Raw genomic sequence first — 27,972 nt, forward strand, 5'->3', positions numbered from 1 at the left:
TTAGTCTCATTCTTATGCTACAGCTTCTGGAAGAGGATTTAACTGGACGTCTAACAGAATTCTTAGGCTGCAATGCATAGGAAAGGATCACAACAAAATGCACTGGCTAAAAAAATTAGTTTGAACAGATGTAAATGCTTACTTTGGGAGGAAAAGCCTCAGAACAGAACCTCAAGAGAAAGCAGAAACAGGAGAGCAGAATTGTTGAGGGACATTTCCATTCAGAAATGGAAAACTTATTCACCAAAATCTAAAATGCCAAAACCTTTGTTTTGCTTTGCTTATGGGTATCTATCAAAGAACTGAAGAGAAGGAAACATTCTGTGACATTCTGTCAAGACTGAAGCTTAAACAATCACGGGAGTGGTAAGAAAAGCCAAAAGAGCAGACAGGGCAAGCTGACAGTTTCAAAAGGAAACAAATAAAATCTATCTTGCTTATATGACCATTGAGAATTGGTAATGTTTGTGAGTATTTGGAAAAAAAACAATCCCAGGGCCAGGCTAGAACTCAGGCAATACAGGAATGTACAATACCAGACAAAATACAAACAAGACCCAAACTGCAGGGCACGAAGGGTGAAGAATTGGATTATGAAATAATTTCTTAAGGCAAATGATGATTAGTTGCACAATTGCTTGACACATTTAAAACAAGACTGGACAAAACATGGATGAAACTCTGTAGAACAGCTTCTTACTGACCCACAGCACTCAAAGACAGTCTTTTAAATTCTGCTTGTGCTCAGCTACTGACAAAGAGGTGCTTTGTAGCTGACTTGTCCTGCAGCCTGATCACTTCAAGGAGATGTTTCACAAGCAGTCAGGGTGCAGCACGCCGCTGGAAATGGCCAATTATTTGCTGAGTTAGCATCTAGAGCTGGCTCTCTATCGTGAGAGTGGAGAATCTTCCTAATGAACTAAGCCCACAGGCATACAGGAGGTTAAGGGCAGGCTGGTGAGTGACTGAGGAGACGGCTCTACCTCTTGCGATGTCTCTGCCATCGCCTGCACGGCTGAGCCAGGAGCGGGGAGCTGCTGAGCCAAGGGCTGGGAAAGGTCTGGCTGAAGCTGCAGAACACCCGAAGGCTGTAGAGGCAGACAGTGATCTATGGGCACTGGTGGACTAGCTGTAGCAAGGCTGCCATGAATCTGTGAAATGCTTTCTGGAGCGACGCGGGGAGGCAACAGTTCAGGTTGCAACTGCAAAGGCGGTGACATGACTAGCGAAGGCTGCACTGGGAGTACCGGCACCTGGGCTCCAGTTTCCAAACCATACTGAGTATGTCCAGTAACCTGCTGCAACACAACAGACACCTAATTAAAACACAGCTCTACTTAGCGTGCTCCTGACTTACATATCAAAGCGCTGAAGTCACTCTGGTTTATGGAAAAAGGATTTTAAATCTACAGTGAGAATGCATACGTGTGGTCTCTAATTGAAAGGGCAACTGCAGTTGAAGTTGGCTTTAAAATGATCAAATCAAATCAAAGGATTCTTCCTAAATAATCGTGACAGTGTGTTTACTTAACAAGTGCTACTTAGTTTATAGAAACAAAACCATCTTTCACTAAGAAAGCTAAATCTTAAGTCCAGTTTGCTGTTTCCAATATCACAACATACAGAGAAATATATACTTTATCAGTAATTTAAATTAGCACTTTTCAAATCTGCTATACACAAACCACCTGCAGACAAAGGCTATGCAATTAACTCTTTTTATACTGAACATATGCAGTGTCTTGCAGAACACACTGTCTTCCATTTGAACATTTCAAACCAAATTTCAGTCTTGGCACACTAAACATTGAGGTCCTGATCCTGCAAACACTTCCTTGTGTAACTTTGCACAGAGGAAGTTTCATTTATCTCAGTGGATTTCTTCAGTGCATTAAAATAACCTGTGTGCGTGAACACTTTGTGGGAACAGGACCTATGTGATTAGATGCCTTAGAGACTGTGTTGTTATTCTGCATAACAGTTCTGTGAGTTGTATATTTAAGAACAGAACATTCTCCTTTTAGGAACTTTGTGTATTTTTCCAAGGGGACCAAGCTCATAGGAAGAGGAAAAAGGAAAGAAGAATTAGGGAAGAAAGAAAATTTTTCAGAACTAGGTAAAACTGCATGACTTGTTTGAGGAGTATCTACCATCACCTGGAGATTCAGAGCATTGGATAACAAAAATAAATAAGTAAATCAGGACTCAAATGAGAATTAGGGCTCACAGTTTCACCGCCGTGTGCTCTGTGCAGAATGTAGGTAGGAGCTCACATTATTATCCCAGGTTCTAAGTGGATAAAAATAAAGATGCAGTGGGCCTTGCAACACACAACTGTTACAAGACTGCCTAAGTGGAGGTTTTTAGAACAGTAACTGCAGCGTATGGAGCAGAAGAACAGTGACAACTTTTTTTTTCATCTTTATGTAACTCAAATAATTCACAAAATGTCTCAAAGTATAAATTACCTGAGTATAACTGAACACAGAGGCGCTTGAAATCAATTGCAAATATAGCTCTGTGTAGGAATGCCTCTGTTTACAGAAATGCTTCCTATGCAAAGCGTTTTAAAAGATAGAACAGTGTATTTTTGAATACCCCTATGTTCTTGTCTGTTTTTTTTTATACTATTTTTTAAATCCTGAAAAGTATAATTTTTGTGTTTTGTGTGTGTTGTGAAGTTTTGTGCGTACGTATTTGGTCTGCTTCTGGTGTTTGCCATGCCCAATTCAGTTCTTTCTAAAGGCATTGGAAAAGCTGTGGCTAATGAGCTCAATGGGAACTGCCTCTGGCTCCACACTGCCTACACTCCCACAAACAATATTTCTGTACCAAATATATGGCTGAAGACAAATTTTAAAATGATGCATTGCTTTGAAGATGCCATGACACGGCAGGTTGAAATGGGACGTTATGAATTTTAATCAGCGTGTTACAACAAAGTGATGTAGTAGAGCAGAAATTTTCAAGAACACTATTATTAACAGATTTACTGCTCTCTCCTGCTTGGGTCAGGCTGCATTTCATGTTGTCATATCACAGATGTGGCAATGGAAATGTTTACAGACTCTTAACAAGCCCTGAATCAGCTCATTTGTAAGCAGCGCTAACATCTGAAGCTTCATGTTATGCTTCATTTCCTTTAAGGGGGAGAAAGGGTCTGTGGCTTGCGTTTGTTCCCATCTGATAAACCTCTTCCATAGAGTTTTCTGGAGTTGTTATCAAATGGTCATTTTTTTGGCTTTACAAAGCAAACTTCTAAAGCAGTTCTATGTCAAAACAGCTCTCAGTTCAGTTGCTCCTGCCAGCTCATCCGTATTTGCCATCTGTATACAATGTCCCTGCACCGCGAGCGTACCGGCACAGACATTAGCATCACCAGTGCCATGCAGCTTCTGCCAAGGCTTAGTCACTCCTCCTGCCCCAGGAGAACCACAGCTCACACTTCCCCACCACTCTGTTGTAACTGAGATGGGAGAGGGAAGACGGAATTCAGAAGTGGGTACTTTGCCCACTGTTCAGTCCTTACACCCACAACATCCATCTGCCCCCACGTAAAGACCTCAGCGCTTCACACGAGTTCAGCTCTAGCAATCACCTCCAGAACCAAGGACAAAGAGTTAACAAAACATCTTAATGCAGGAAACCAATCTCCCAATTGCATTTAGAGTGGAACGAGCCCCCGGAACGTTCAACAGCCACCCTATAGCCTAGCACCGACACAGCCCAGCGCCGGGCAGATTACCTGGTTACCGGCCCCAGGGGCAGACAGTGGCTGTTCTGATGGATGAATTACGCCTGGCTGAAGTGACTGAGGAGGTGGAGGCTGCTGCGGCTGGGAAACGGCTTGCGTGCTCTGAGTGTGATGGGGAGAGGGTGCTTCGCTCTGGATTATCTGCTGGAAGGTGGTCGGGTACATCTGTTGCTGGGGCAGCTGGGACACCGCGTGGTGCGGCGGCAGCGCTGGCACTCCCGGCGGAGCCACGGCAAGCAATGGTATTGTAGCAGCCGACATATTTGGCACTATTGTTTGGCAGGGCAAGACCAGAGAAGCCACAGTTGTATGAGGAAGGTTCACTGCTTGCATGGGGAGGGCGGGGGAGTTTGGTGCCATGGGCAAAGTGGGGTTCATGGGGAGGCTCGGTAAAATCACAGCTGGAGCGAAATACTGAGAAGGAGCAGGTATGGGGGGCACGTTTGCAGCAGGTATATCAGAGAGGTTTGGAGGAAGGTTGTCAAGTCCTGCCAGAGGAGTAATTGCAGGAATGACAGGAAACTGAGGCATCTGAAAAAAATATAATATCATATAAATCGCAAGAGCTTTCATTGGTGGTACAAAGCAGTTTCATTTGCCATACAGTGTGCAAAGATCACCTGTGCCATGATAATTATGTCTGTTAATCACTTCCATTTATTTCCTGAGGTTTACAGACAGTAATAAAACCTTAATTATTAAACCATTAGGGGAAAAAAAATTAAAACTTCATTTTAAGGGGATATTTTCGGGAGTTTAAAACTATTTCTCATGATAACTTGATAGCCTTCAAGCAACATCCTAGTTAACAAAGTATTGCTTCCATTTTAACAGAAGGGAAATGGAATCAGACCAGACAAAACACTGCACTCTTTCATGCAAAATACAACACGATGATTAAAAATCTTTGTTTTCATGTCTGTCTGCATCACAGGCAGCAAGGGAAATGCTGTAAAATCAAAAAACCAAAACCTCCCAGTGACACTGCAGACCATGATAACTACCCCATTATCATGGAAGCAGCTTGGTTCTTCCCCTTGGGATAAGCTGTTTCACATCACAATGGCTGCCACTAGCAAGCACACCAGCAAACCATCCCAGGCATAAGAAGGGTCCATCCCTACCAATGAACCTGGGAACAGAGCTGGGAGGGAAGTAGAAATTGTGGGGAAGCCAGGAGCTCGAAAACAAAAAAACGGACAACTTCTCATGCTCTAAAGCCTGGAAGGGGGAAGAGTACACCATGGGGGAAAGTGCAAAAAATATGCAATTACAGCAAATTTGTAACTAACTGGATTATCTAGGCATGGCACAGGATTATTCACAAAGGATATTTTTTGTTTTCAAAACAAAAACATATGACAAAGAAAAATAAAAGTATTAGGGGAATGTTGAATACCTATGGAGTGAATTGCATGCATGCAATAGCCACACACACACACACAAGAAAAAAACCCAACAACTGCAAATCATGTTAATTATTAGCTAGAAAGCTTTACTCGAACAATGTATTCACAGTTTTCAAGAGATATTACCTGGGAAGGAGCAACTGGAGGAAGCTGTGGCACAGTTGAAATCTGAAGGGGTTTCAGTGGTGTACTACTGGCTGCCACCTGAGAGGTCTGGGGCTGGTACTGGGGCAGGAGATGGGGGGCAGGCTGGATGGGGCAAACCGGCTGGCTGGCAAGCACCTGCTGCAGAGAAGTTTGCTGTGATATGGGTTGCTGCCAGGAAAGAAAGAAAGAAAGAAAGGAAGAACAAAGAAGGTCATAACATGTATATTATGAAGGAATCAGATCACTGGACACAGCCATGCTGCACAGTCAGATCAGAACCAGCACACAGTAAAAACGCTGTATAGAAGGGAAGGGTACTCCTAATTTAAACACTGTACAAGAGCCTGTGTTTAAAGCACATTTGAACTTCAGATACATTACCTGAAAAGACAAGCTCTAGCTATTTCGGAAAGGTTATTTTTAATGACTCAATCTTTAAATCCCAGAGATTGTTCTGGTTGGCCTTGTAAAATCCCCACCTACTGGCTTCAAAGAGTCCCACTATGCAGATTACGCCCCGTTAATCTTGGCATTTAAGAGCTGACTATGTAATGCATCAGGCGCTGAAATAGACAACACATTATCTGAGATGTGAACAAAACAGTAATTATCATAAAAGCTCCAGCTAGATCCCAGTTAAGTGTAAGGTGCTGCAGTAACAACGTGGCAGCCAAAAAAGTAATTTTACCATTACCTGGGGAATGGCGTTCCACTGGCCTGCCAGATTTCATATAGCATAGCAGGAAAAAAAAAGCTGCATAAAAGCTGAAAATAATTAGCAAAAAAGTTTCACATTTTCTGTGATTCTGACATCTCCTTCTTCACTTCTGTTAACATTGAAAATACCAATATATATATATGTATATATATTTTAAATCTTGCTTCAAAAACATGGTGCTGAGGCACCAAGCTGGCTCTGGATATACTTGGACATACATCAATCAGCCTGAGCTCTGCAGCACGTAAAATCTAATACCATGCCTGGTGTTCAAAGGTAAGTTCAAAATGAACAGCCAAGCAGCATTATCTTTCATTTTTGCCACTTGTGCTGTAAGTCAGTAGAGCAATATTTTGCTCTACGCTTTTTCAGCAGCAGGATTTGTCAACCAGAGTTTCTAGATACATTAGTACAATAGAACTGTACATGATGTATCAAGGGAGCCAGATGCCACTTGCCCTTAAGCATCAAAAACAGCCACAACTGCGAAGTTTCCAATACTGGGATCAGTGAACAAACAAGCATTTGGCTACTGGCACGCCGTGTCTGGGGCTGAATGCCCTGAATGCCACGAGCAGCACTGGAGGTGGCACTGAACAGGCACTGACCAGCTCTGCACAGCACCAGCTCATCTCCTGCATTATTTCTCAGTCCCAGCAGAGCATTCCTCTCGCACCTCCACGCAGCGTATGCTTGGGCTGATAAATCTCACCAGCACAAAGCCAGCTCAGGTATCTGGGCATCTGCAGCTGGGTTAATCTGCAGCTCAGACAGGCTGCCAGCAGCTAACTGGGAATTGAGTCCACTGATCGCGGCTGCTTGACCTGCCTGCACTCAAGGGGATGCTGAGCAGAAGGCAGAAAAACCGTGCTCACAGAAGTGAGGTAACTTCCTAAGGCCTCCACCTTCAGTCTACAAAATGCGTGCAGTCTGGATGAAATGCAGCGAGTGGAAAGAATCCAAATGAACTGCACTAATTCTGGCTTAATCTAACCTCAATGTTATAAGTAGACAGATACCCAAAATGAAAAAAAAAAAATACTGAGGAGATGCAATATTGATCGCCTCCATCTAAGTCATCAGCTTATATTCATAAATGATCAATACATTTCACTGTTTTATAGAGATGAATTTATCACCCTGACTTCATGCACTCGGGCTGAGAAACCCTACCGTCCTACAAAAACCTGCACTTCTCTGCTGCTGAGAGTAGAAGGAAGATTCTTCATTCAAAGTAGGTCTTCCTAAACGGAACCAAGAGCGATACTAACATTTAAGAGTTCCTAAAATTGGTAAATGCCAATTATCAAAAGCTGAACAGTCACTGAGCTACTTCTCCCACAGTACTGTGAGATGGACTCAGGGGCGTTCTTACACTGCAAACTGGATGTGTTTTCTTCACATCTCTGCTTCTTTGGACTATCCTGAAAAATTTAAGAATAAAAAACTGCTTAAGTCTAGCCTTGATCTGGGACTGCATCCAGATTTATCCTGAGGGTGATTCCATTTAATGGAACTAATGGCCTCAGGCGTGAACTTTGTCCCAGAGCTTACATCACGGCCCATCTTCTATCAGTGTCCAAAGGAAGTATACATGGGCACAAACAGAAAAAGGGAACTATGCAGCCCGACTCACTAGAAAACAGATACAATGACTGCTCTGTCTTTGTTTACTAACAGAGATGGAATTATTTCAAGAAACAGCAATGCTGGGAAGGAAGAGTATATAGAAGAACTTAAGTTAGGTAAATACCCTATCCAAAACTGCATTTGCCAGGAGAACAACGTGTTTTGATCTGTCAGCATAAAGCTCCAGAGGCCACTAGGAAGATCACTGTGATCAGAAATGTCCTCAGTGTGCTTGAGAAAGTGTACAATTTTTGGCACAAAGAACCATATCATCATCACTGTCCATTAGAAAAGAAAAATCTAATGCATCATAAAATTTCACATAAGCAGGCATTTTTCAAGGACACCAAATTACACTGTTTTTATACTGATTCTTTCAGAAGAATAGGGCATGTTAAAAAAAAATTAACACCAACACATTTTGGTAACTAGGAAGGTATGAAGAGACATAGTATGTGCCAGACACAAAACACGCAGGCATTCCCCAGCCTCATCAACAGTTTCTACCCAAGGAAGCCAATGTTTTGCTATGATCACAAAAATGAGCCACAGATCAACTGTTATACCGGTCTGCGGCTACATTTCTTACTGCCTGACATCACCTTCGTGCAAGGAAGCAACTGCAACCTTCACAGCTGTCCCTACTTGAAAGCCGTGTTGTGTAAACACTGTTAAGGAACAGGACTTTTTGGGGAATTTGATGATCCAATGTGCATTATTTGGAGACAATTCAGAGAGATTCTTTTCTTAGAAGATTAAGAGATTTGACAGATGCTTCTACTGAATTACAATTAAAAGGCCCAAATCAAAAAGCAGCACCCCCAAGTACCTGAAGACAACTGATCCCAACATCAAAGCTGCTTTCTCACCTTTTAGAAATATTTTGAGCACAAGTTGCCAAACAACAAAGTGAAATTAATAAAAGCCTATTGTAAAAAAACAAAACAACAATGAAGTACTATACTGAAAGCAATGTAAGTGCTCAAGAACTGAAACTTATCACAGGCGCTGTCTTGAGTAGAGCATGGACAAGGTGTGAGGTGAAGCTCCTGGGCAGCAGCCCCTCACCTGCTGGCTGGCCAGCACCGGCTGCGACTGCCCCAGCTGCATGGAGGCCACGGTGGTCGGCTGCACCACTGGGAACGTCATCGCTGGCTCCTGGTAGTGCTGGGGCCTCTGGGGCACCACCGCAGGTGGAGCCTGAACCACGGGCAGGGCAGGCTGCAGAAGGAGAAGGCAATGTTAGGGAAAAGAGAAGGCTTCCTGCTGAAGGAGTCCCTGTAACTGCCAAGAGTGTGCATTCCAACTAATGGTCAACTTAAAACTTAGGTCAAAACAGAGGAAGACGACATAATGACAACTTAGCTGCAAGGAATGGAAAGATCATTAATCTAAAAAGGTGGAAAAAAGCTGTCATTCCAAAGGCCAATAAGACAACCACACTGCACTGCATTTCATCTGGAAGCAAGCATGCAAGCCAGTAAAACCACTGAAAGCATATACACAGTGACAGAGGATATATCAACAAGCAGCCACTAATGGAGTAAAGCAGTAACTTCACAAAGATTTTCATTATTTCACAAAGAATCTTCATCTTTGAAAGAAACAGGTAATTTCCTTGAGATGGATGCCAAGAAAATAAATAGAGAAATGAAAAAAATTAAAACTGTGAAGGAAATTAAGACAAAAAAACAGCTTAGGTAAGGCTTGTACCAGTAACAGTTCTGATACTTCAGCTCAGAGTAGGTAAAGATGTTAAAGCTAAACAGTTTGTCAGACTGATGTTTATAAGCCTGAAACAAAAAAGCTACTTCAGCTCCAGTTCTGAGCTGGTGTTATCTTGATAATCTCCCAGGAAAAACACAATGATAACTCATCTTTCTTACAAAAATCATCAAGTTAAGGAAAGCTCCGAGTCAGATTTTTGCCCATGAATAAAAGTTATTATTCTTCCAAAATCTTCCAATAAAGAGAAAGTAATGCATTTATGTCCAAATTAGAGACCTACCAATGAAAAGAATGAATCTGCTCTAAAACAGTATGCTGCACAGCATAATGTAATAATAAAAACAATCTTTAAAAGATGTGCCTTTCGAGTGCTATATTTAGAGCTAAGTTAATGCTTCATGCGAACAAGAAACGAGGAAGGATGCGTCTCGGCAGAAGTATGCACATGGGAAAGGTGGTTTCCACAGTGGAGGGATCTGGCTACGGGTTTTTCCTTCAGGTAAATGGAGTCATGTTTCAGTGCATTCACAAAATACTGTTCACAATTTCTTGCAGGCATTTTGGAAAACATAAGGTAAAACCAGGGAAAATGAAGCACTCCCAAAGTATGTTGGGTAAATCTGGATCAAGCAGGAAACAACCACTGGTCCTGGATTTGACTTTTCTTCTCTTAAGTCAAATAGCATGAGACAAAGAATTAACCTACCACATCATTACTGTCATTTTTACTGGGTAGGCTGCTTCCACTGCTCAGGGTAGCTGCAGTCACCCAATTGCTCTTCTCTGCCAGCAGGGTTTTGCCAGCGCAAGCGTCATGACAGGGCTGGAACAGTCCAGGCATGTTGGCTTCTCCATAATCACAGGATTCAAAAGGCGGAATATTTTCTGCAACTCTTGCAGATCTCATGGGAGAAGAACTGGTCTTCTGGCTAATTATGTATTGTAAAGATTCATGCAACAAAGGCAGGTCTAAACTTCTGCCACACGGCCCGCTGGTTTGGGGGAGAGGTTGAGACACTGACTTGTCTGGGATCCGGCTGCCCAGGGAGTGAGCGCATTCAGCAGGCATCAACACTTTTGACGTGTTCTGGTCTTTACCAGACTGAAATAAGCAGGCCAGGCACATCTGACAAGCCTGCTGAAGAAACATCAGCTCGGTGGGGTTTGCTGAGTTCCCGAGTGCCATCAGTGGTGACATGCCTGCTTCCCCTTCCCTGGTCTGCAGGTCAGAGCTCCCTTCCCTTAACTCCTGGGGACAGGACATCACATCCGGAGCCAAACTCACAACAGAGTCACTGTGTCGACGAAAAGCACATGGAGCATCGCCTGCCACGTGCAGCAAGCGTGGGCTGCAACAGGAACACGGGGCAGCTGCGGCTTCTAAAGGGAACACTGCACTGTGCCTCTCGGCGGGATCACCTGAAGATTTGTGTTCACTCACATTTGTTTGTTCTTTCACCAGTAATTCCATTAACTGCTTTTGGTCAAGGTCACAACAGTGTGAAAGCCTGACTGGGCTACCAGTCCTCGATTTCGGAGCCTCAATAATGGAAGTACTTCGCCGTCTCTGTGCAATATTAAATCCAGAGCCAGAAAGGTAGTGAACGGATGTTTGACCTTTGTCACAATGGGGAGAAACATCACACCCAAGAAGGTCTTGAACAAGTGAAGGAGCAATAATGTGTGGCTATATTGACAGTGAATGAAAACAAACAAACGTCCTCAAATTTATGCACAAGCTTAAAAGCAATAAATTAAAAGCTGTAAAAACAGCTACACTGTTACTGCAGCTCAGTGAAAACAGACTGATGAAAAACTCTATAATTGGGAAAAAAAATAAAAAAGACAGCTGCTAGGAAAGCACATCTTAAAAATGGCACAATGAACTAGAAGTACGCTGTCTACTCAATGCACATTTTAGATCAACTAGAGACATAAGTACTAAGCAAGTATACACTGCTAGAAACAAGCGAGAATTATATAAAGCAAGCCCTGCAATCTACACCTACTGAAAACAGCATAAAAGCAGTCATTAAGTATGATCTAGGCTACAGCACAGCTTCGAGAAGCTTTAGACTTACTGCTGAGGGCTGCTGGTAGTGCCCCAGCTGCGGGAGGCTGTGGGGCAGCGCCTGGCCCTCGCTGAGGGGCGGGCTGTACACCCGCTGGATTGCGGGCGGCACGGCGTCGGGCACAGATGAGTAGATGACGCTTTGCTGGCTGCTCTGCGAGTCTGAATAAACAGTGGACCCCTGACCACTGTCGAATGTGCTGTCAGCTGAAAAAAGAATTACATTTTATTTATTTATTTATCTATTTATTTAGAGCTCAGCAACTTAAAGTGTTCAAGTAATGATTTCGGAGCAATGTCAGCATTTGTTTATGTAATTTGAATTTTACTACCTTAGACCTTGCCATTCTAAAAATACGTTATACAACACAATTGTTATTTTCTACAAAGGGCACGTACTGCTCCTTCTAAGCCAAACCCCAAGAGTAATCCCCATGGATTTCTGTGCACAATGATATTTTAAGCACACTGATATTTCCTTTAAAGGGCGCGCGTATGGTTGATAGCAAGAATTGCAGACCTGCATGGATTTTCTAGGATAAAAGGATAGAAAACTCCCATTGTAATGTTCACAGCAGATCGTGGCATCCTGGAGTCAGTTCTTCTAGAGAGGCACTGATTTTAGCACCTTTTTGATCAGTGGCGTAGAAAAATACACAACCTTTTATATGCTTTGCATTAGCTCCTCAAATAACCACCAACTTGAGTATACAACGATACCTTGAGATGAAGAATAGGTAAAATAATTCAATTGGATTAGGGGAAAAACACACCATGAAGAAGTCACAGGAAAATGTACTATGGATTTTTTGACTGATGTATGTGACAGAAGGTAAAGCAGCATTATTTAAGCAAGCCTATAACATGATGCTCTGCATTAGGCAGCAGCAGCAGTAGGGCAGCTCTCACTGTAAGCAGGCTATGCGGCACTACAAGAACAGATGCTAGAGGAATTATAACCAAAATGCATCCTGATTTTGTAATCTGTTAGTGGAAAGCTTTTAGCCACCTGTGCGTAAAAACAAAATCAGAGAATGAAATGAAACAGCTACCTCAGTTCAGGTTTGTGATCGTTTAAAAGGACGATGCAGAGCTCTACCAGTGTTTCTCACGCCCACTGTTAGCCCAATGAACCAGCAGAATCGCACAACCTGACACTGGGCAAGCATGGCATCTTTTACTGCAGAAAAACAAATCTTCTAACTGTACCACTGAGCATTACTGGTTTAAAAATATCTTTTTACAGTGTTTGAAGCCTGTGAAGTGCAGGTGCTCAGTACTTCCTCAGTATAAGCTACCAAATTTTTCATGAGAAGAATAACAAAAGACAATTGAGAAGGTAGCTGCAAGCACCCAAAAGGCAAAGAGCTTATAATAGAAATTTGAAACTCAAAGAGAGAACAGTTGTATAGTTAACAAAGAAGGCTTAAGTTACAGATGTGTTTAAATCATCTTTCCACTGTAAGGGGTAGGGATTTCTGCAGCATATACACTTTCACTTTATTACAAACAATTATTCAGGACACCAAGGAAATGAGAAGACTATGGCAGCATAGGATTAATTATTATAAAAGCCATGAATCTCTTAGGTTTTATGAAACAACATGCATTACAGTTCACATTATTAACTTACATTTTTACATCTGATCTTAAATTGTTATTTGAATTGGTAGAAAAGTAATTTAGAGAGCTCTTAGGCACTAAGACATTTGATAATACCAAATGTTAAAAGCTGAGGAGTAGTAAGTAAATAAAGAAAGAAAGTTATATTTACTAAAAAATATTGCTAGTTAACCACCAACAGAACTGTGGGAAGCACGATGTCACTGCACCATCAGAAATAAGGAATAATAATCATCGTGCTCCTCAAAGGATTAGTATAAAGTAAGTACATTATCTAAAATAAATGAAATAAGATCAATATGACTTGAGAATAAGCTTTGTAATACTCCAATATTCTTGAGAATTATGCAAATACTGCATTTCTCACATCTGGTAAAGATTTGTTTTCTTGTAGAGGCGTGCTTGGTTGTTCTAGTATTCAAAGCAGGCCTCTGTATGGCAATTTATACAATGCCTGCATTAAAGCAGCAGCTGTCTCTTTGCTAAAGTAACTTGACTTTAAATATGCTTACATAAAAGTCTAGAACAGTAAAACAAAACCATCATGATAACAGTTTAATAGCAAAATATGTACATCAGATTTTAACCAGAAAAAGTGGCTAAAAAAAACTCTCACAAAAATTCAAATATTCTAATCTAAAATTATCTGGCAATATTTCCTTCAAGATGTTTAAAGGTATAAATAAAGATTTCAGTAGCAGGCAGAACCTGACTTGCTAACAAAGACTGATTTTAGGGGACAGACAAGGCTGAGTTATTTTAGGCAATTATAAACACTGCTTCCTCGTGCCTTGCTGTTTGCTGGAGACAAGTCTGATGCTCAGAAGTGAAACGAAGAAACACAAGCTCTGCAAGGCCAGGTAGTTCCTTACTCAAAGACAGAACAAAACCAGTGCTTGGATTTAAAACAGGAGGCATAAACCCACCTGTCTTGAAATAGCCCAGTGATTATTTTCAAACCAATCACCCTCTGAACATAGAGAAGGTAGATCGTTGGCTTGTGGACATCAGTGCTAGGAGGAATGCAAGCAACTACCTACGCTGACCCTCCATAACATAGACCAAGCTACTGCCTCATTTCAGGTCCACAAGCTCAGGATAAAACAGTGAGCCTGGATGGACAGAGAAAGCACCTGCATGATGATTTAAGAACCCAATAAATGTTGTCAGCCCACAAGGTCTAATATTGTCAAACTAGTCCAAGTTTTTTCCCATAGAAAAGGGAAATCCTGAGTTACACCACATAACATTCAGAGAGCCTTTTTTCTCTGCTCTGGGTCACTGCACAGACTCACAAAACCACCATATAAGCCATCAAGAGTAACATGCAAACGCAAGCAGCTTCAACATCTTCAGGAAGACCTGGCTTTGGATAAACACCCCCACATTGCAAACACCACTTGAAAAGGCGAACAACAAACACCACCAGCCACTGCAACCACCTTGGTGCCAGTTCAAGTTCTGCAATTGTTTCACACAAACTCAGTAGCAATCCCACCAACTGCTCCATTTGAAAATATATTTGTCTTTTCTGCATTTATTGCTACTGAAGGAGTTATCTTTAAACAGTGCTTTTTCTTGAAACCATTTCTTTCAAGCCTTCTGCACTTGCTGGATTCACTTAATGCCTCTGAGCTAACACGCAAAACCTGCATGGCGTCCAGCTGCTGAGCTCACATACTTGTTGATTTTCATACTGTGACTTTCATTATCATGCGTACACAAAGCAAACCTGAGACTTACATGCAACGGATGTGATGCTGGTGGGCAGGTTTTGCTGGAAGGGATGCTGGTCTGCCTCGGGTTCCTCCGACTCGGACAGGATGTGATGGCCCGTGTGGGAAAGGTATGTGACTTGAACCTGTTGTGGAGGCGGCGCCTTCGACTTCTCCAAGCACTCAGAATCTCGGCGTTCCTCTGACTGTATTCTAGGCCAAATTCTCTCTCTTCTCCACAGTATCAATGCTACTCTGTCACGTATTGACTTGGCAACTATCTTGAGATCGTTTTCATGAAAAAATCCAGAGTCAATCTACAGAAGAGGCACAAACTTAGCAAGACCATGTGTGCACAGCGGTGCACAAGCAGAAGCGCACACAGGTTTTACTTGAATCATTTCCTAATAGAAAGCATTACTTTGAAGAAAAACCCAACATACTCATTGCTCACAAGAACAGGAATTCAAGAGCTTGATGGGTTGTTATTTATTCATTTATTGGGAGGGGGCTTTTTGCTTTTTGGGGGAATTAAAACTTCTTTCCCTAGTGCCTTTAAGAACAAGTAATTTTTATAAGACTTGACTACCTATCTGATTGATTTATTAGCCAGTTAATCTCCGATGATGAGAAGAGAATAAGCTTAACTGCAGTTGGTTTGTTTGGTTTTGTTTTGTTACAACTAACAAAATAGTCAAAAGAAAAAAGCATCTTTGAAAAACGGTATTTCGACAACGCAATTGGAGTAAACCTCATTACCTCTAATCAGAATTTATTGCCTTAACCTTTCTAGCATACAGAGTTTCCCAAATTGGTGTGCTTGATAACACTGCAAGTCAATATGTTAACAGAATTTAGACTCAAATTAACTTCTAACACAAACTCAGTATTGACTTACTTTCATAAAAGATTTTGGCTAAACTCAACTCAGACTGCTCACATTTGACTGAAAAGGGGAGCAACACTACTCAGAATTCAACTCCTCAGTGCTGGATGAAAAAAAACATGGAAAATTTTCCATGGAAAAACATGGAAAATTTGTTTTTATGCTCTTTGCATGAACTTCCTAGTCAGACTCCTACTCTTTGTTAGCCTAATAATGAGCTGCCAGATAATTGCATGTTAAAATCTGCATCTCCTGAAAGATGCATATTGGACAAATTTATCTACGTGAAGGAAGTCTAGAAGTTCTCATTTTGCTCTTGCTCAAAGATTACAGTTTTACAGCTTATATCTTTTTTACGTGTAAAATCAAATAGGTAAAAAGGAGCTTAAAATACACTTTTACAAATGGTTGTGGTCTTTTCCCTGCCAATGTGCTCAGACTTTACTGATGCTCCTGAACAGAGGATCTGCAAACTAATGGGTGTGAGTTACTGTATCAATGGACCAAACAGGTCCAGAGAGCCTTGCACGGTATTAACTAAGGGAAACAGTGGATTTTTCTTGGCAAAGCTTAACAGGAAGGAACTAAAAACCTGGCATATCAGCAAGTTTCTACACAACTCCTATTCTGACATCTCTACTCATGGAATGATCACCATTTAATTAAGACATACTATTTCATCACACAACTGACTGTGAAACATGTTAGGTTCCAAACCCAGCAGCATGTTTCAAGTTTTTTGCCTACACCATTTGGACAAGCTGGAATATCTGACTACTAAAAACCTATCAATAATGATAAATAATTCCCTGCACTCAAGAGATCTCCTGCACTTTTCACTACCATAGCACACAAAGCAACACGAACTGATGAAAATACATAAATTTGGTGTTTTGCACTTCATTTGGACTAGCAAAAAATATCTATGATTGCTCGTCCCTCTAACAGACTCAAGTTTGAAAGCAATTAATTAATTTGGGTATCACAGTAGTTAGATATCTTGGAAGCATACTTATACTATAAGAATTATTTCCCATGAAAAACAAAATATCACAAGCAGGGTAAACTACAGAAGTTCAGAACTCCAAATACTTCCATAGATATTTAAATATAGATGTAAAATACAACAGTAATAACTGTAGTAAAGCAACTTTTAAATGAAGTTCTGTAACAATATATTGGAAAATATATTGGACCTACTGCAAACAAGTAACAGGATGACAGAGGAGCTTGATTTTCTCATTATTTTTGGGATACATGAGATGATGACTCCAAGAATGGTAAGGTGACGTTAGCAAAGTGACTGCTTCCTAAGCAGAAGGAGTGTTGATGGCAACATCAATAAACAGGATCCTTTGGGATTTAGGATATAATAATAGGAACACATGTGCAAGCACAAGAAAATGCAGACCCTTGCCTAAGAGCTTACTTGCTCTTTGCATTCATGACATTAAAAACCCTAAACTGCATTAGATATATTTCAATAGATTTCAGACAAATGTAAAGAGATCAACAGCTAAGATAAACTAGCAAATGAATTTTAAAAACATAGAGTAGAAGAGACTTCTTTGATCCTTGAGTGACTTGCTGTTTTGAAACAGCACTTCATGTATCTGATTCCACATCCTTTTTCAGTTTTTCAGTTTTCCTAGTTCACCCTTTTTGTTCTGGCATTCAATCTCAAGATCAATGCAAACTGCTTAATCTAGAATGGTTTAAACTGAAGTTACTTTACCAGACTTGTTCCTGCTGTCCTTTGAGATTTATGCACTAATTATACATATATTTGCCAGGAGAAGTTTATTTTACCATTTCTTGTGCAACATCATCAGGAGTTTCCTTCTCCAGATCAAAAGTAAACTCAATGGCTCCATTATCTTTGGGTTTTCCTTTCAGTTTCTTAGGATCTTCTACCCAGAGTCTTAAGGCAATAGAGGATTTCCTACCATGGTCTTCTTCTGCAAGTTCCACCCTTACCCCAGTATCTTCAGCAAAAAAGGCATGGCTTAATAAGTCTTTAATTTCATATCTGCAATGGATATAAAGAACAGTCAAACACTGCAAGTCTTAAGGACATTCTGAGAAACTTGTGACAATAAATTGCTATTAGAGGCAAAAATTTACAGTTCTCTTCATGCTTATCCATAACTAACTTGTATTCTTAGCAGAAAGAGGAAATATTTCTAGAGTGGCTGAGGATTGCTGTGTTTCCTATTTTACAAAGCTTCTACAATATTCATACATCTTAAACATACTCAGAAATGCAGATTACAGCCTCGCTTCATGTTCCTTGAGTATCTGAGCTTAATGAGTTCTTAAACAAGGTTCCCTCTAGACAGTCACCTGAGGTTCCCAGGAACTACATTTCTGAAAGTCAAGATAGACACAAGCAGACCAGGAGAGACCAGCATAGAAGAGTAGTTTCTAAAATCAAAGCTGAAAACAAGTCCACAGCTTTGCTTTTTTACATAATTCTTTCAACTTGAGAGAAACACAGCAATTGAATTTATTCTATTATCTTCACATTATACAGCAGGAACATAACCATTTGTATTTCCATTCTGCTCAAAGGAGACCCAGAATCTAGATTAGGAACCCACACAATTCCAAAGTCTCTGCATATACATTAATTAAACAAGACTTGACTATGTGATACAAACCTTTCTTCCTTATTTTTGCAAATGCACTCCCCAATTATCTCCTTAATTTCAGGATCTGTAACTTTCTCAAAGCTTGCTGGCTTTATACCCTAAAACAACAGAGGAAAACAATTCAGTTTGAAAATATATATATATACGTTCTATCTCTTAAGTAAGGATGCTTTTATATACTATGTAGTCAATTCAGCTACTTTGAAGAAGATAGTTTTAATTTAGTACCACTGCATTTTTAGCACATTGGCTTGTACGTTACTCAGTCTTACATCACACACACATCCTTTTTCTTTACAAACAACTGCAGACCTTACTTTTGCATCCTGTGGACTCTGAGGTCATTACTCAAGAAACAGACTTAATACTCAAACAACTAAAAAATTAAAGAAGAGTAATTGCGTTTTTCTTCAGATAAGCAGTTTCAAGAATGAGTTGAAAATACCTTCAAAGACCCATGCAGAAATCCAGATTTCTGTTTCCCATAAACCTCTTGTTTTTCTACATCCCCAGTACTCTCAATCGCTCCTTTCCCCCCCTCAAAACAATCTGAAACAAAGCAGGTTAGAGGGAGAGCATGCCCAACAGTCCTGTGTTGCTCTTGCATTTCCTAAGTATGTTGTCTGAATCTTACTGGAAACCAATGGAAGGACGGGCATAACCTATGAATAAACTAAGTTGCATTTCCATCATAAGCTAATTTCTTTTTTCCTGGGAATATGGCTCACTTCTAGATTTGAAAGTGTTAGCCTATGAGTGTGTCGTTTCAAGGAAAAAAGCCAACTGTTTTGTCACAGAAGAAATCTTACAGAAGCAGAACTACATTCCCCATGTAGGGAGATTTGGCTTTATGTAGATGTAAGAGGAACAATTTGTGTTTTTTTCAGGTTAGGTGGGGCTGTTTTAAGAAGACAGAGAGGATTAGAAGAAACACATATACTTGTAGGGTAGTCAAAGGTCACTTTTCTCTACTCTCTAATATTTCAGGACAAATACCTTCACTCAGCAAGATCCTCCTCAGAGTATTGAGCCTCTGAATTACAAAAACACACATCTTACCAACATAAAGAGAGACTGCAGGAGAAGCAGTGCGCAAGTACTCAAACCAAATAGCAGCTTATATATCATGTCATCTCTGCACATACAGTCAAAACGTACTGTAAAAATAATTAGCAAGGAGACCTGGGAAGTTAATGGACATGTCTAGCTGCGCGCTTTCAAAGCTCAGGCTGATGTTTTCCTGATGTGAGGTTGTGGACAGGGAAGAAGGGAGGCTCACTTCAGAAAACAGCTGCCACCCCTCTGTGCTCCTGCCCAGGCAGGAGGAACTACCAGACACCCACCTTTGGTAACATGCAACTCACCTCCATTCCCTTCAGCAGAAGTAGTCATTTACTGTGAATACTTTTCATCTCCACATTCAGTTACAGAGAGTAACAGTGTTAACACTAAAAGTTATCCTTTTTATTTCTGAAGTTCAGCTTAAATTGGAAGCAAAAACTCATATTTGAAAATCTCATATACACCAAGGGAGGCGATCCTCCCCCTCTACTCTGCCCTGGTAAGACCTCATCTGGAGTACTGCGTCCAGTTCTGGGCTCCCCACTACAAAAAAGACAGGGATCTCTTGGAAAGAGTCCAGCGGAGGGCCACAAAGATGGTGAAGGGCCTGGAGCATCTCTCCTATGAAGAAAGGCTGAGTGAACTGGGTCTGTTCAGCCTTGAGAAAAGAAGACTGAGAGGGGACCTGATCCAGGTCTATAAATATCTAAGGTGTGGGGGGCAGAATGGCGAGGCCAGACTGTTTTCAGTGGTGAGTGGAGACAGGACAAGGGGAAACGGCTGGAAACTGCAGCATAGGAAGTTCCGCACAAATGTGCGCAAGAACTTCTTTACAGTGAGGTGACGGAGCACTGGAACAGGCTGCCCAGGGAGGTGGTGGAGTCTCCTTCTCTGGAGATGTTCAAGACCTGCCTGGATGCTGACCTGTGCGACCTGCTGTAGGGAACCTGCTTTGGCAGGGGGTTGGACTCGATGATCCCTGGAGGTCCCTTCCAACCCCTACAATTCTGTGATTCTGTGATCTACTAAATCAAGGTATGTATGGACAATAGTTCAGACATGAATTTTGAACTAGGTTTTGCAGTTAGACCCTATTACTTAAGGACTATTACTTGCAGTGAAGTCAATAAGCAGGGAAAAAAAAAACCAAGGAAACATGATTTCCTTTATCTTAATAAAGACAAAATCCAATTAAGCACATGACTGAATGGGATTTAGACATTGAACTCCATTCAAAGCCTTTTAAAGTTTCACCCTGAAAGGACAGTAACTGTGATTGTACAGCAGCAGGCAAAGAAGCCTGAAGCCCTGAGAAGGGCTCACCTATCCCTGTCTTTATTTAAAAGGACCAGCCCTTACTGAATTTGGTCTTGAAGAAATGTCATGGATGAATTTTGGCGAGGGCTGGTGTTTCCCTGTGTATTTCTGAATATTCGAACATCAGATTTTACTTTTACCTCTTTATTGGCATTCTGTTGCCACTTCAGCCTTAGATTTGAGTTTAAAATCAATTCATCTTAACTTCAGGTCAATCTTTACCTTTACACCTTAAGGTTCAGAAGAGTAAAATACGTAATTCATGAATTTTGAAAACCTCACAGAACAGCTGCAGGCTCTGCTTCCTGCTTCTGCCGAGCCACAGAGGTGGTGCCATAAGAAACTATCCTGAGAAGACTGACTGACCAGCTAAAAAGAACCACTGGATTAAGCAAACTCAAATCTTGCTTACAAGATGAGTCTTCAGTTTTTTGTATGTATGTAAAGTGCACCAAAATGAGAGCCTTGTTGACTAAAGCCCAGACTTGCCTAAAAAAAGAGTGCACCACAGTGCACCAAGATTGTTTCCCAAAAGAGCTCCAGTGTCTGAATTAGAAATGGAAGAAAACAGAACCACCAAAAGAACAGGTAAAGCTCTAGGAGGTGATCTTCTCAGAGGGGGAGGACGTTAAAGCAATCTTTGCAAAGGACAAATCTCAACATATTTTCAGACGCTCCAGTTTGCTACAGGAAACCATCTATTTCTGATGTTAATGACACTTATCAGGAAGAATGGATAATAACCATTATAACATACTAGAGCTTTATGTTTACTGAAAGACATCCCCCAAATGTACAAAGGTATCAATTCAACTGCAGGAAAAGAAAAAAAGAAAGCATTATAACTAAGAGGCAGACACAGCTTCCACCACAGCACCTGAGGAGCTTTCAACCTTCCGGAGAAACACACTGCTCCTAGATGTGTGCTCACAGGAGCCTGCCAATTGCTTTTTAAAATGCAAGTGTGCCTCATGAGTGTTTTGGCACAACTTGAGCTTATGAGAGGCAGGAACAGTATAAGGCAGGTCACTGTATACCTCTTGGCTTAATTGTCCAGAATCCACAAACATCCCTCCATTTAAGTGGTCTGATGAACTCCGACACGGCTAGGATGGAGCAGGGCAGGATGTGTTGGGCAGCTAGGAATTAGGTTTGTCTCAAAACGTTCTTTTGACAGACCTGTGATGACTGACCCTGATTTTCCTACAAATCCCTTACAAATCCCTTTCCTTCCTACAAATACCATTAAACTTTCCACTTCTTTTGAATCTGCCGAGCACCTAAGCTACAAATAAATGATTAAAACAAACGAGGACATAAGATGCACAGTGAAGTACTGCACAAAACTGCTTTTCCAAGGCGTTTTCTCAATGCCCATATGCTACAGGATGCTTTAGCTCCTTACTCTTCATTAAAATCTCCAAGGCCATCTCATTGTAATGCTGAAAATCCTCCCTGCAGCACTGTGCCCTAATGCTTACAAGCCTCCCAACAACGGAGGGGGTTGGTGTGAAACACAGGTTTCTAGTTGAAATCAAAGGATCCATCTCATTCATTTATTCAAAAGCCATCTGTCTCCCCTGAGCATTCCCAAGGAAACATGGCACCAAAATTCAAAATATACTAGCTATAAAAAACTGCACAACTGTCTCAAACAGAAGTAAACTCAACATCCATACTTCTGAAATGGAGGGCTAATTAACTGACATAAGATGGATATGGAGAATTTCATACAAGTTGTTTAAATACAAAAAAAGAAATAAAACATACCAAGTCCAAGTCTAAGGATAATCTAAGCAGACTAATTGCAGATCTAAGAAAGTATCTGGAATACACAATTCAGTGATGTTCATAACACTGTCTGATAGGAATTTACCTCATCTGTATAAGTAATACGTAACCTACAAATACAGAGAAAACATTTGATACATTTAAAAAGGAAACAATATGAACATTTAACGAGCTAGACAGAACACTATAGGCATTTGGGTTGTTTTCAAGGGTGAGTTTATGTAGCTAAACCCAACAAGGTAGCCACAAACCCCTAGCAAACACAATTGGCCCACAGTGAATTCTGCAGGGCATCAGTAAAAAAACATTGGTCTGGAGCCTCATGGGAAGGTCACAGGCTCTGATGTTTCATCACTAAATATGCCCATTGTCTACATATAAATCTCTTGGCAGAATGATTAAACACACAAAAAAAATAATCTGACTAAGAAAAACCATCAAGTTATGCATGAAAAATGAGATTATGGCATCAGAATGAAGGTCACTGCAAATATGCTGACCAGGAAATCTCTTCAAAATTAACTGTAGTAAACGTGGCCTTGACCTGTTGCTTGAAAAACACGTTACATATATCCTCCTACCACACGTAACTGAAATCAGCCAACAAAAGTTTTGCATTTATTATCTCTTGCCTCATTTACTTTGTTGGGTGCAGTGCTGCAGTAACACCTAATGAGTACAAGATCTTTAACTGCAATTCCCGCTTCTCATCGCAGACTCAAACAAGTTTTAGTTCCACTGGCTGTTATTTAGGATGTGGCAAAAAACGTAAGAAATCATCAGGAGAGGACCAGAAGAAGGAGATAATTTAAGCATGTTCATTTACACAGCAGAGCTCTGGCTGTATGGGTGGAGGGAATGGCTGTAACAACCACGCCTGCGTGAGCACAGCAACAAGCCCCTCTGTATGCTTGGGAATCAGCTTGGAAGCGATTGTCACATCACCCTGGACTATTATATACTTTCAGTTGCACATATACAAATAAGAGGGGAAAATTAAAGCAGCGATTGAACTATGAATCTACAGGCAGGGAGCACAAAAGGTGAGCAAAATAAGAAGTATAATGATCTTTCAATATAAATACTTGTAATGTTTAATATCTTACAATAATAATGTTTACAAAAGGTATCTGTTCCCTGTATCAATATGGGTTACCAACGCATGTGACTTTATAAAAGCTATGACTTCAGATGTCCCTTGCAACCTATTAGCGTACACAGATTGATGCAGTGTTAGGATGCGGAGTGCAAGTGGTTGCAAATCCGAGCTAATGCACTGAGTGTGGGATGCGGAGGGAATGTGTGTCCCAGTGCAATCCAAGTCAGGTTGGAACAGGCAGAAGAACAAAGGAGTTACTGCACTTTTGTTGCAAGCAATCACCTGCATGATTCTACTATCAGCAAGCAATGCCATCAGCACCACCGGTGGTTGCCATTGAGATAGGCTGGTTTAGAAATAGGGATCAGTACGTTAGAGAGTTTTCTTCCTGGATGTCGGATGACACCACTGTGACACTCAGCCCAAGGCAGGAACAGAGTTATTGTATTTTATATTCTAGAAAGAAAAGCATCAAGAAACAAACGTAAAAAATGTTTACTGTTCAGTCTCGGTTTAACAGAGAGAATAACGTTTACATTCCTGGTGCAAAGAAATTCAATCAAAAACAAAGTACATCTCCCACTGAGGGGTTGTGATACATGCAGCATTCTGAAGCACTCCACTGCTGATCCTGCCCACGTGATAATCTCAGCAACCCCTTCTGCCTTAGTGAGAAGCTCAAACTTTGGGTAGTCCTGGGAATAAAACTGTGTAATTCAGCCTCTCGATTTTCATCTATGCTCTCCTTCTATATCAATGCCAGTAATGGGTACAGCATGACAATGGCTACCCCATGAGAAGTGCTTGCACAATTCTCCCTTCAGGTGGTCCCCAGCCCAGCAGAGTGGGCAGAGCCAACTGCTGTGTGACAGCTCAGGCCACAGGCACAGCATGCTCCCCACACCCAGGTTTCTGCATCTGAGCACAGAGGCAGTGTCCCCCAGGCCCAGCAGCGAGCTGTGGCTGACTCACATGGCTCCAAGCGGGGTCCCCGTCTGCCGCCAGCTCTTCTGCAGGCACAGCTTCTGGCAGAAGCTGCTGAGCCCCCAGGAGCTGCTCCCTCTGGGACCAAGGACCTTCTGTGGGGCTCTGCTGCTCCTCTCGCACCCTTGCCTCAGAGGTCCTCCCCCTGCTCCTCCTCCACATCTGACAGTCCATGCAGCTCATGGCATGTGACAGGGCATTTTCCTCTCCACAGGGAGAGGTTAACTCTTTCCTTGTAATGGCAGCAATGTCATTTTGTCCACCAAAGGAATCCTGAGGCCTCTGCTCCAGTTGCTCTTGCTTGAGCTCAGCAGAAAAGAGCAGTACCAGTGTCTGCACCCAATGCGTGCTGCTTTGTCCTATTAGTCAGATCTAAAACACCTCTCTTACGAGCAAAGTGACCTTTTAAAACTTATCCACAACAAACATTTTCTCTCTCTCTTAAGTTGCAAGAATAAGACCACTCTTACAAAGTTATAACTTACATATAACTCTGCTGTGTAAAGGCAATTGCCACAGAAAATGAGTTGGCTCAGACTTTCCTCAGAGTTTAAAAATGACTGCTTAGGTCTGCAAATTGAAATGTAGTATCTAGTTAGGAATCCTCTGATTAATACTTACTCTTTACCATCTTGGATATTGTTTTGATAAATGAGGCTTATGAAGCCTTAATCAGCAATATTCCAGATGGCTAAGAGTTGTACACAAAGGTTTTCTAAGAATGTGGAACAACAGAAGACACCTATATTGTATGTGGCTCTAATCCTTTATGTCCATGCACAGGTGAGCTTACCATGAGCCAACTGCTAACGAATTTGGCATGCTGCTCACATAAACCTCTGCCCACTGCAGCAGGTAACACACCAAACTCTCCACAGAAAAACCATCACTAGATTGATCAGTCCAAAAGTGCACCCACTGCTACATTCAGGAGATGAGGCCCCCATGACCTAAAGCCAGAATACTGTTCTACTGTCATCACGTGAAGCACCAAAGCATAGGGAGATCTTTCCTCAGATATACACAAAGATGGCATTTAGAGCAGATACTAAAGGACCACATAGCTAAATTAAGCCAACAAGCCATGGTGCCAACAAAACAAACTTTTCCTTGTAGGGGAGGAGGGAGCAGAACAGAAATACAATACAAGCAGCTATCCTCATAAGGATTCAGGCAAGTGACTGCACCAAACATCAGCTGTATTCCACTTCTTTGAAAATATGTAGCACTCATTTCCAGCCAGCTCATACTGCAGAGCAGCGGGGCTTGCAGTCAGCAAACCTGATGACCCATCTTTTCCTCATTCCCTTCCCTACAGGGTTGGCCCAGCCATTAGTGCAGGAGCTAGCAATGAAGTTAACTTCACTGCAGAACGGCTTCTGATGTCTTTTTCACTTCCCTCTCTGAGTAGCAGTGGGTTGAAATCAGCACTCTAAGAAGGATTAAAGTAGCCAAAATCAGGGCCGCAGTCCATTGGGAAAGATTCTGCTTTGCCAAGATACAAATGTCAGCTTGCAACAATTTACATAGAAATGAGATAAAGCTGTTTCACTCTTCAGATGCATCTTTCTGCTTTCAGCACATCGTGACATCTCTTTCATTTCCAGCAGGGACACCCTCCTGTTTCTTGTGATAGTGACTTAAACTTTTAAACAGACTCCTGAATCATTTGCATCCTCCCTCTCCCATCAGGGTTAGTAATAGCACAGCTGGTTAGCACAGCAATCCACAACAAGAGCACCAGATTCGGTCTTGATTAACATCTTCATCAGTGACCTGGATGAAGGGACAGAACGCACCCTCGGGAAGTTTGCTGGCAACACAAAGCTGAGAGGAGTGGCTGACACACCAGAAGGCTGTGCTGCCACTCAGCAAGACCTGGATAGGCTGAGAGCTGAGCAGAGGAAACTTGTGAGGTTCATCAAAGGCAAGTGCAGAGTCCTGCACCTGGGGAGGAACAACCACATGCATAGTACAGGTTAGGGGCTGACCTACTGGACAGGAGTTCTGCAGAGAAAGACCTAACGTTCCAATGGACAATAGGTTGACCATGAACCAGCAATCTACCCTTGTATCCAAGAAGGCCAGTGGTATCCTGGGGTGCATTAAAAAGACCGTGGCCAGCAGGTCGAGGAAGGTGATCCTCCCCATCTACTCTGCCCTGCTGAGGCCCCATCTGGAGTACTGGGTCCAGCTCTGGGCTGCTCAGTTCAAGAAAGACAGGGAACTGCTGAGAGTGTCCAGTGGAGGGCATCTCCCATATGAGGAAAGGCTGAGAAATCTGGGGCTGTTCAGCCTGCAGAAGAGAAGGCTGAGAGGGATCTTATCTGAGTGCTTATAAGTACCTACAAGGCAGGAGCCAAGTGCACTGGATCAGGCTCACTTTGGTGGTGCCCAGCAATAGGACAAGGAACAATGGGCACAAACTGGAACACAGGAAGTCCCATCTGAACATGAGGAAAAACTTCTTTTCTTCAAGAGTAATGAAGCACTGGAACAGGCTACATGGAGAGGCTGTGCAGGCTCCTTCTCCAGAGATATTAAAAACCCATCTGGAAGCTTTCCTGTACAGCCTGCTGTAGGGAATCTGCTTTAGCAGAGGGGTTGGACTACATGATCTCCAGAGGTCCATCCAATCCTTACAATTCTGTGACCTCTTGGCAGACTGGTTCTCAGTGATATTAGCACAAAATATACCTAAGAACATTAAAATGCACATCATCTGGCACATGCAAATGTATGGGTATTGATGAAAGCATCTCTATAACCTGTGCAAGAGACCATCATTCAGTAAGTCAGAAACTGCAATCTTGAGCTCAAGCAATTTTAGCCAACCACAGTACTTTATCAGACTTTATCTGTACTAGCATGATCCACTAAACTAAATGGAGAAGGCAAGTGGAATCAAATGCATTTCAAAATTGACCAGTTTTTATTTTTCATTTGTGAAGATTTTTGCTCTTTGCAAGCAGTGGAAAAAGAGAAACACTAATTTAGGACCGTGCTTCTGGCTGAGATGGATTCACTCACTACATCTACCATACTTTAAGTCTAACCAGTCCTTCTACCTTATAGGTGAAAAATATCATAACCACCTGAACTGTAGCTATTTTTGCGAATTGTAGCCTAGCCTACTTCAGAGAGCTGTTCTTCACATCCTGAGTGTGCAGTCTGCATCTTTTTGTGATGGGAAGGATGCACAAGGGCCAAGGCACATAGCTCATTGCGTCCTTTTGTAGAAACTGGATGGAAAGAAGTACCTGGAAAAGCCTTTGACAAACCAGACTGTTTAGCATAACCTATGGGGCAGAAACTCCCTTATTCTTGTTTTTACTTATCCAAGCAGAGCAGAAGATAACCACTGCTGCCAAAGCATTTGGCAAGTCCC

At 41.7% G+C, this 27,972-nt stretch overlaps 1 protein-coding gene across 1 annotated transcript in view; it reads right to left on the minus strand.

Annotated features, from left to right (window-relative positions):
- The window catches only part of WNK2 (WNK lysine deficient protein kinase 2), a gene marked incomplete at both ends in the record, with an annotated part of 98,778 nt that overhangs the window by 29,099 nt on the left and 41,707 nt on the right, over positions 1-27,972 (minus strand). Inside the window, 8 exons of the mRNA XM_079540541.1 lie at positions 984-1,298; positions 3,746-4,285; positions 5,290-5,478; positions 8,726-8,878; positions 11,467-11,663; positions 14,823-15,111; positions 17,490-17,709; positions 18,341-18,429. Coding sequence (XP_079396667.1) covers positions 984-1,298; positions 3,746-4,285; positions 5,290-5,478; positions 8,726-8,878; positions 11,467-11,663; positions 14,823-15,111; positions 17,490-17,709; positions 18,341-18,429 — 1,992 coding nt within the window. The remainder of the gene's footprint in view (positions 1-983; positions 1,299-3,745; positions 4,286-5,289; positions 5,479-8,725; positions 8,879-11,466; positions 11,664-14,822; positions 15,112-17,489; positions 17,710-18,340; positions 18,430-27,972) is intronic.

This window comes from Tetrao urogallus (genome assembly GCF_951394365.1).
Source record: "Tetrao urogallus genome assembly, chromosome: 10".
NCBI lineage: Eukaryota > Metazoa > Chordata > Aves > Galliformes > Phasianidae > Tetrao > Tetrao urogallus.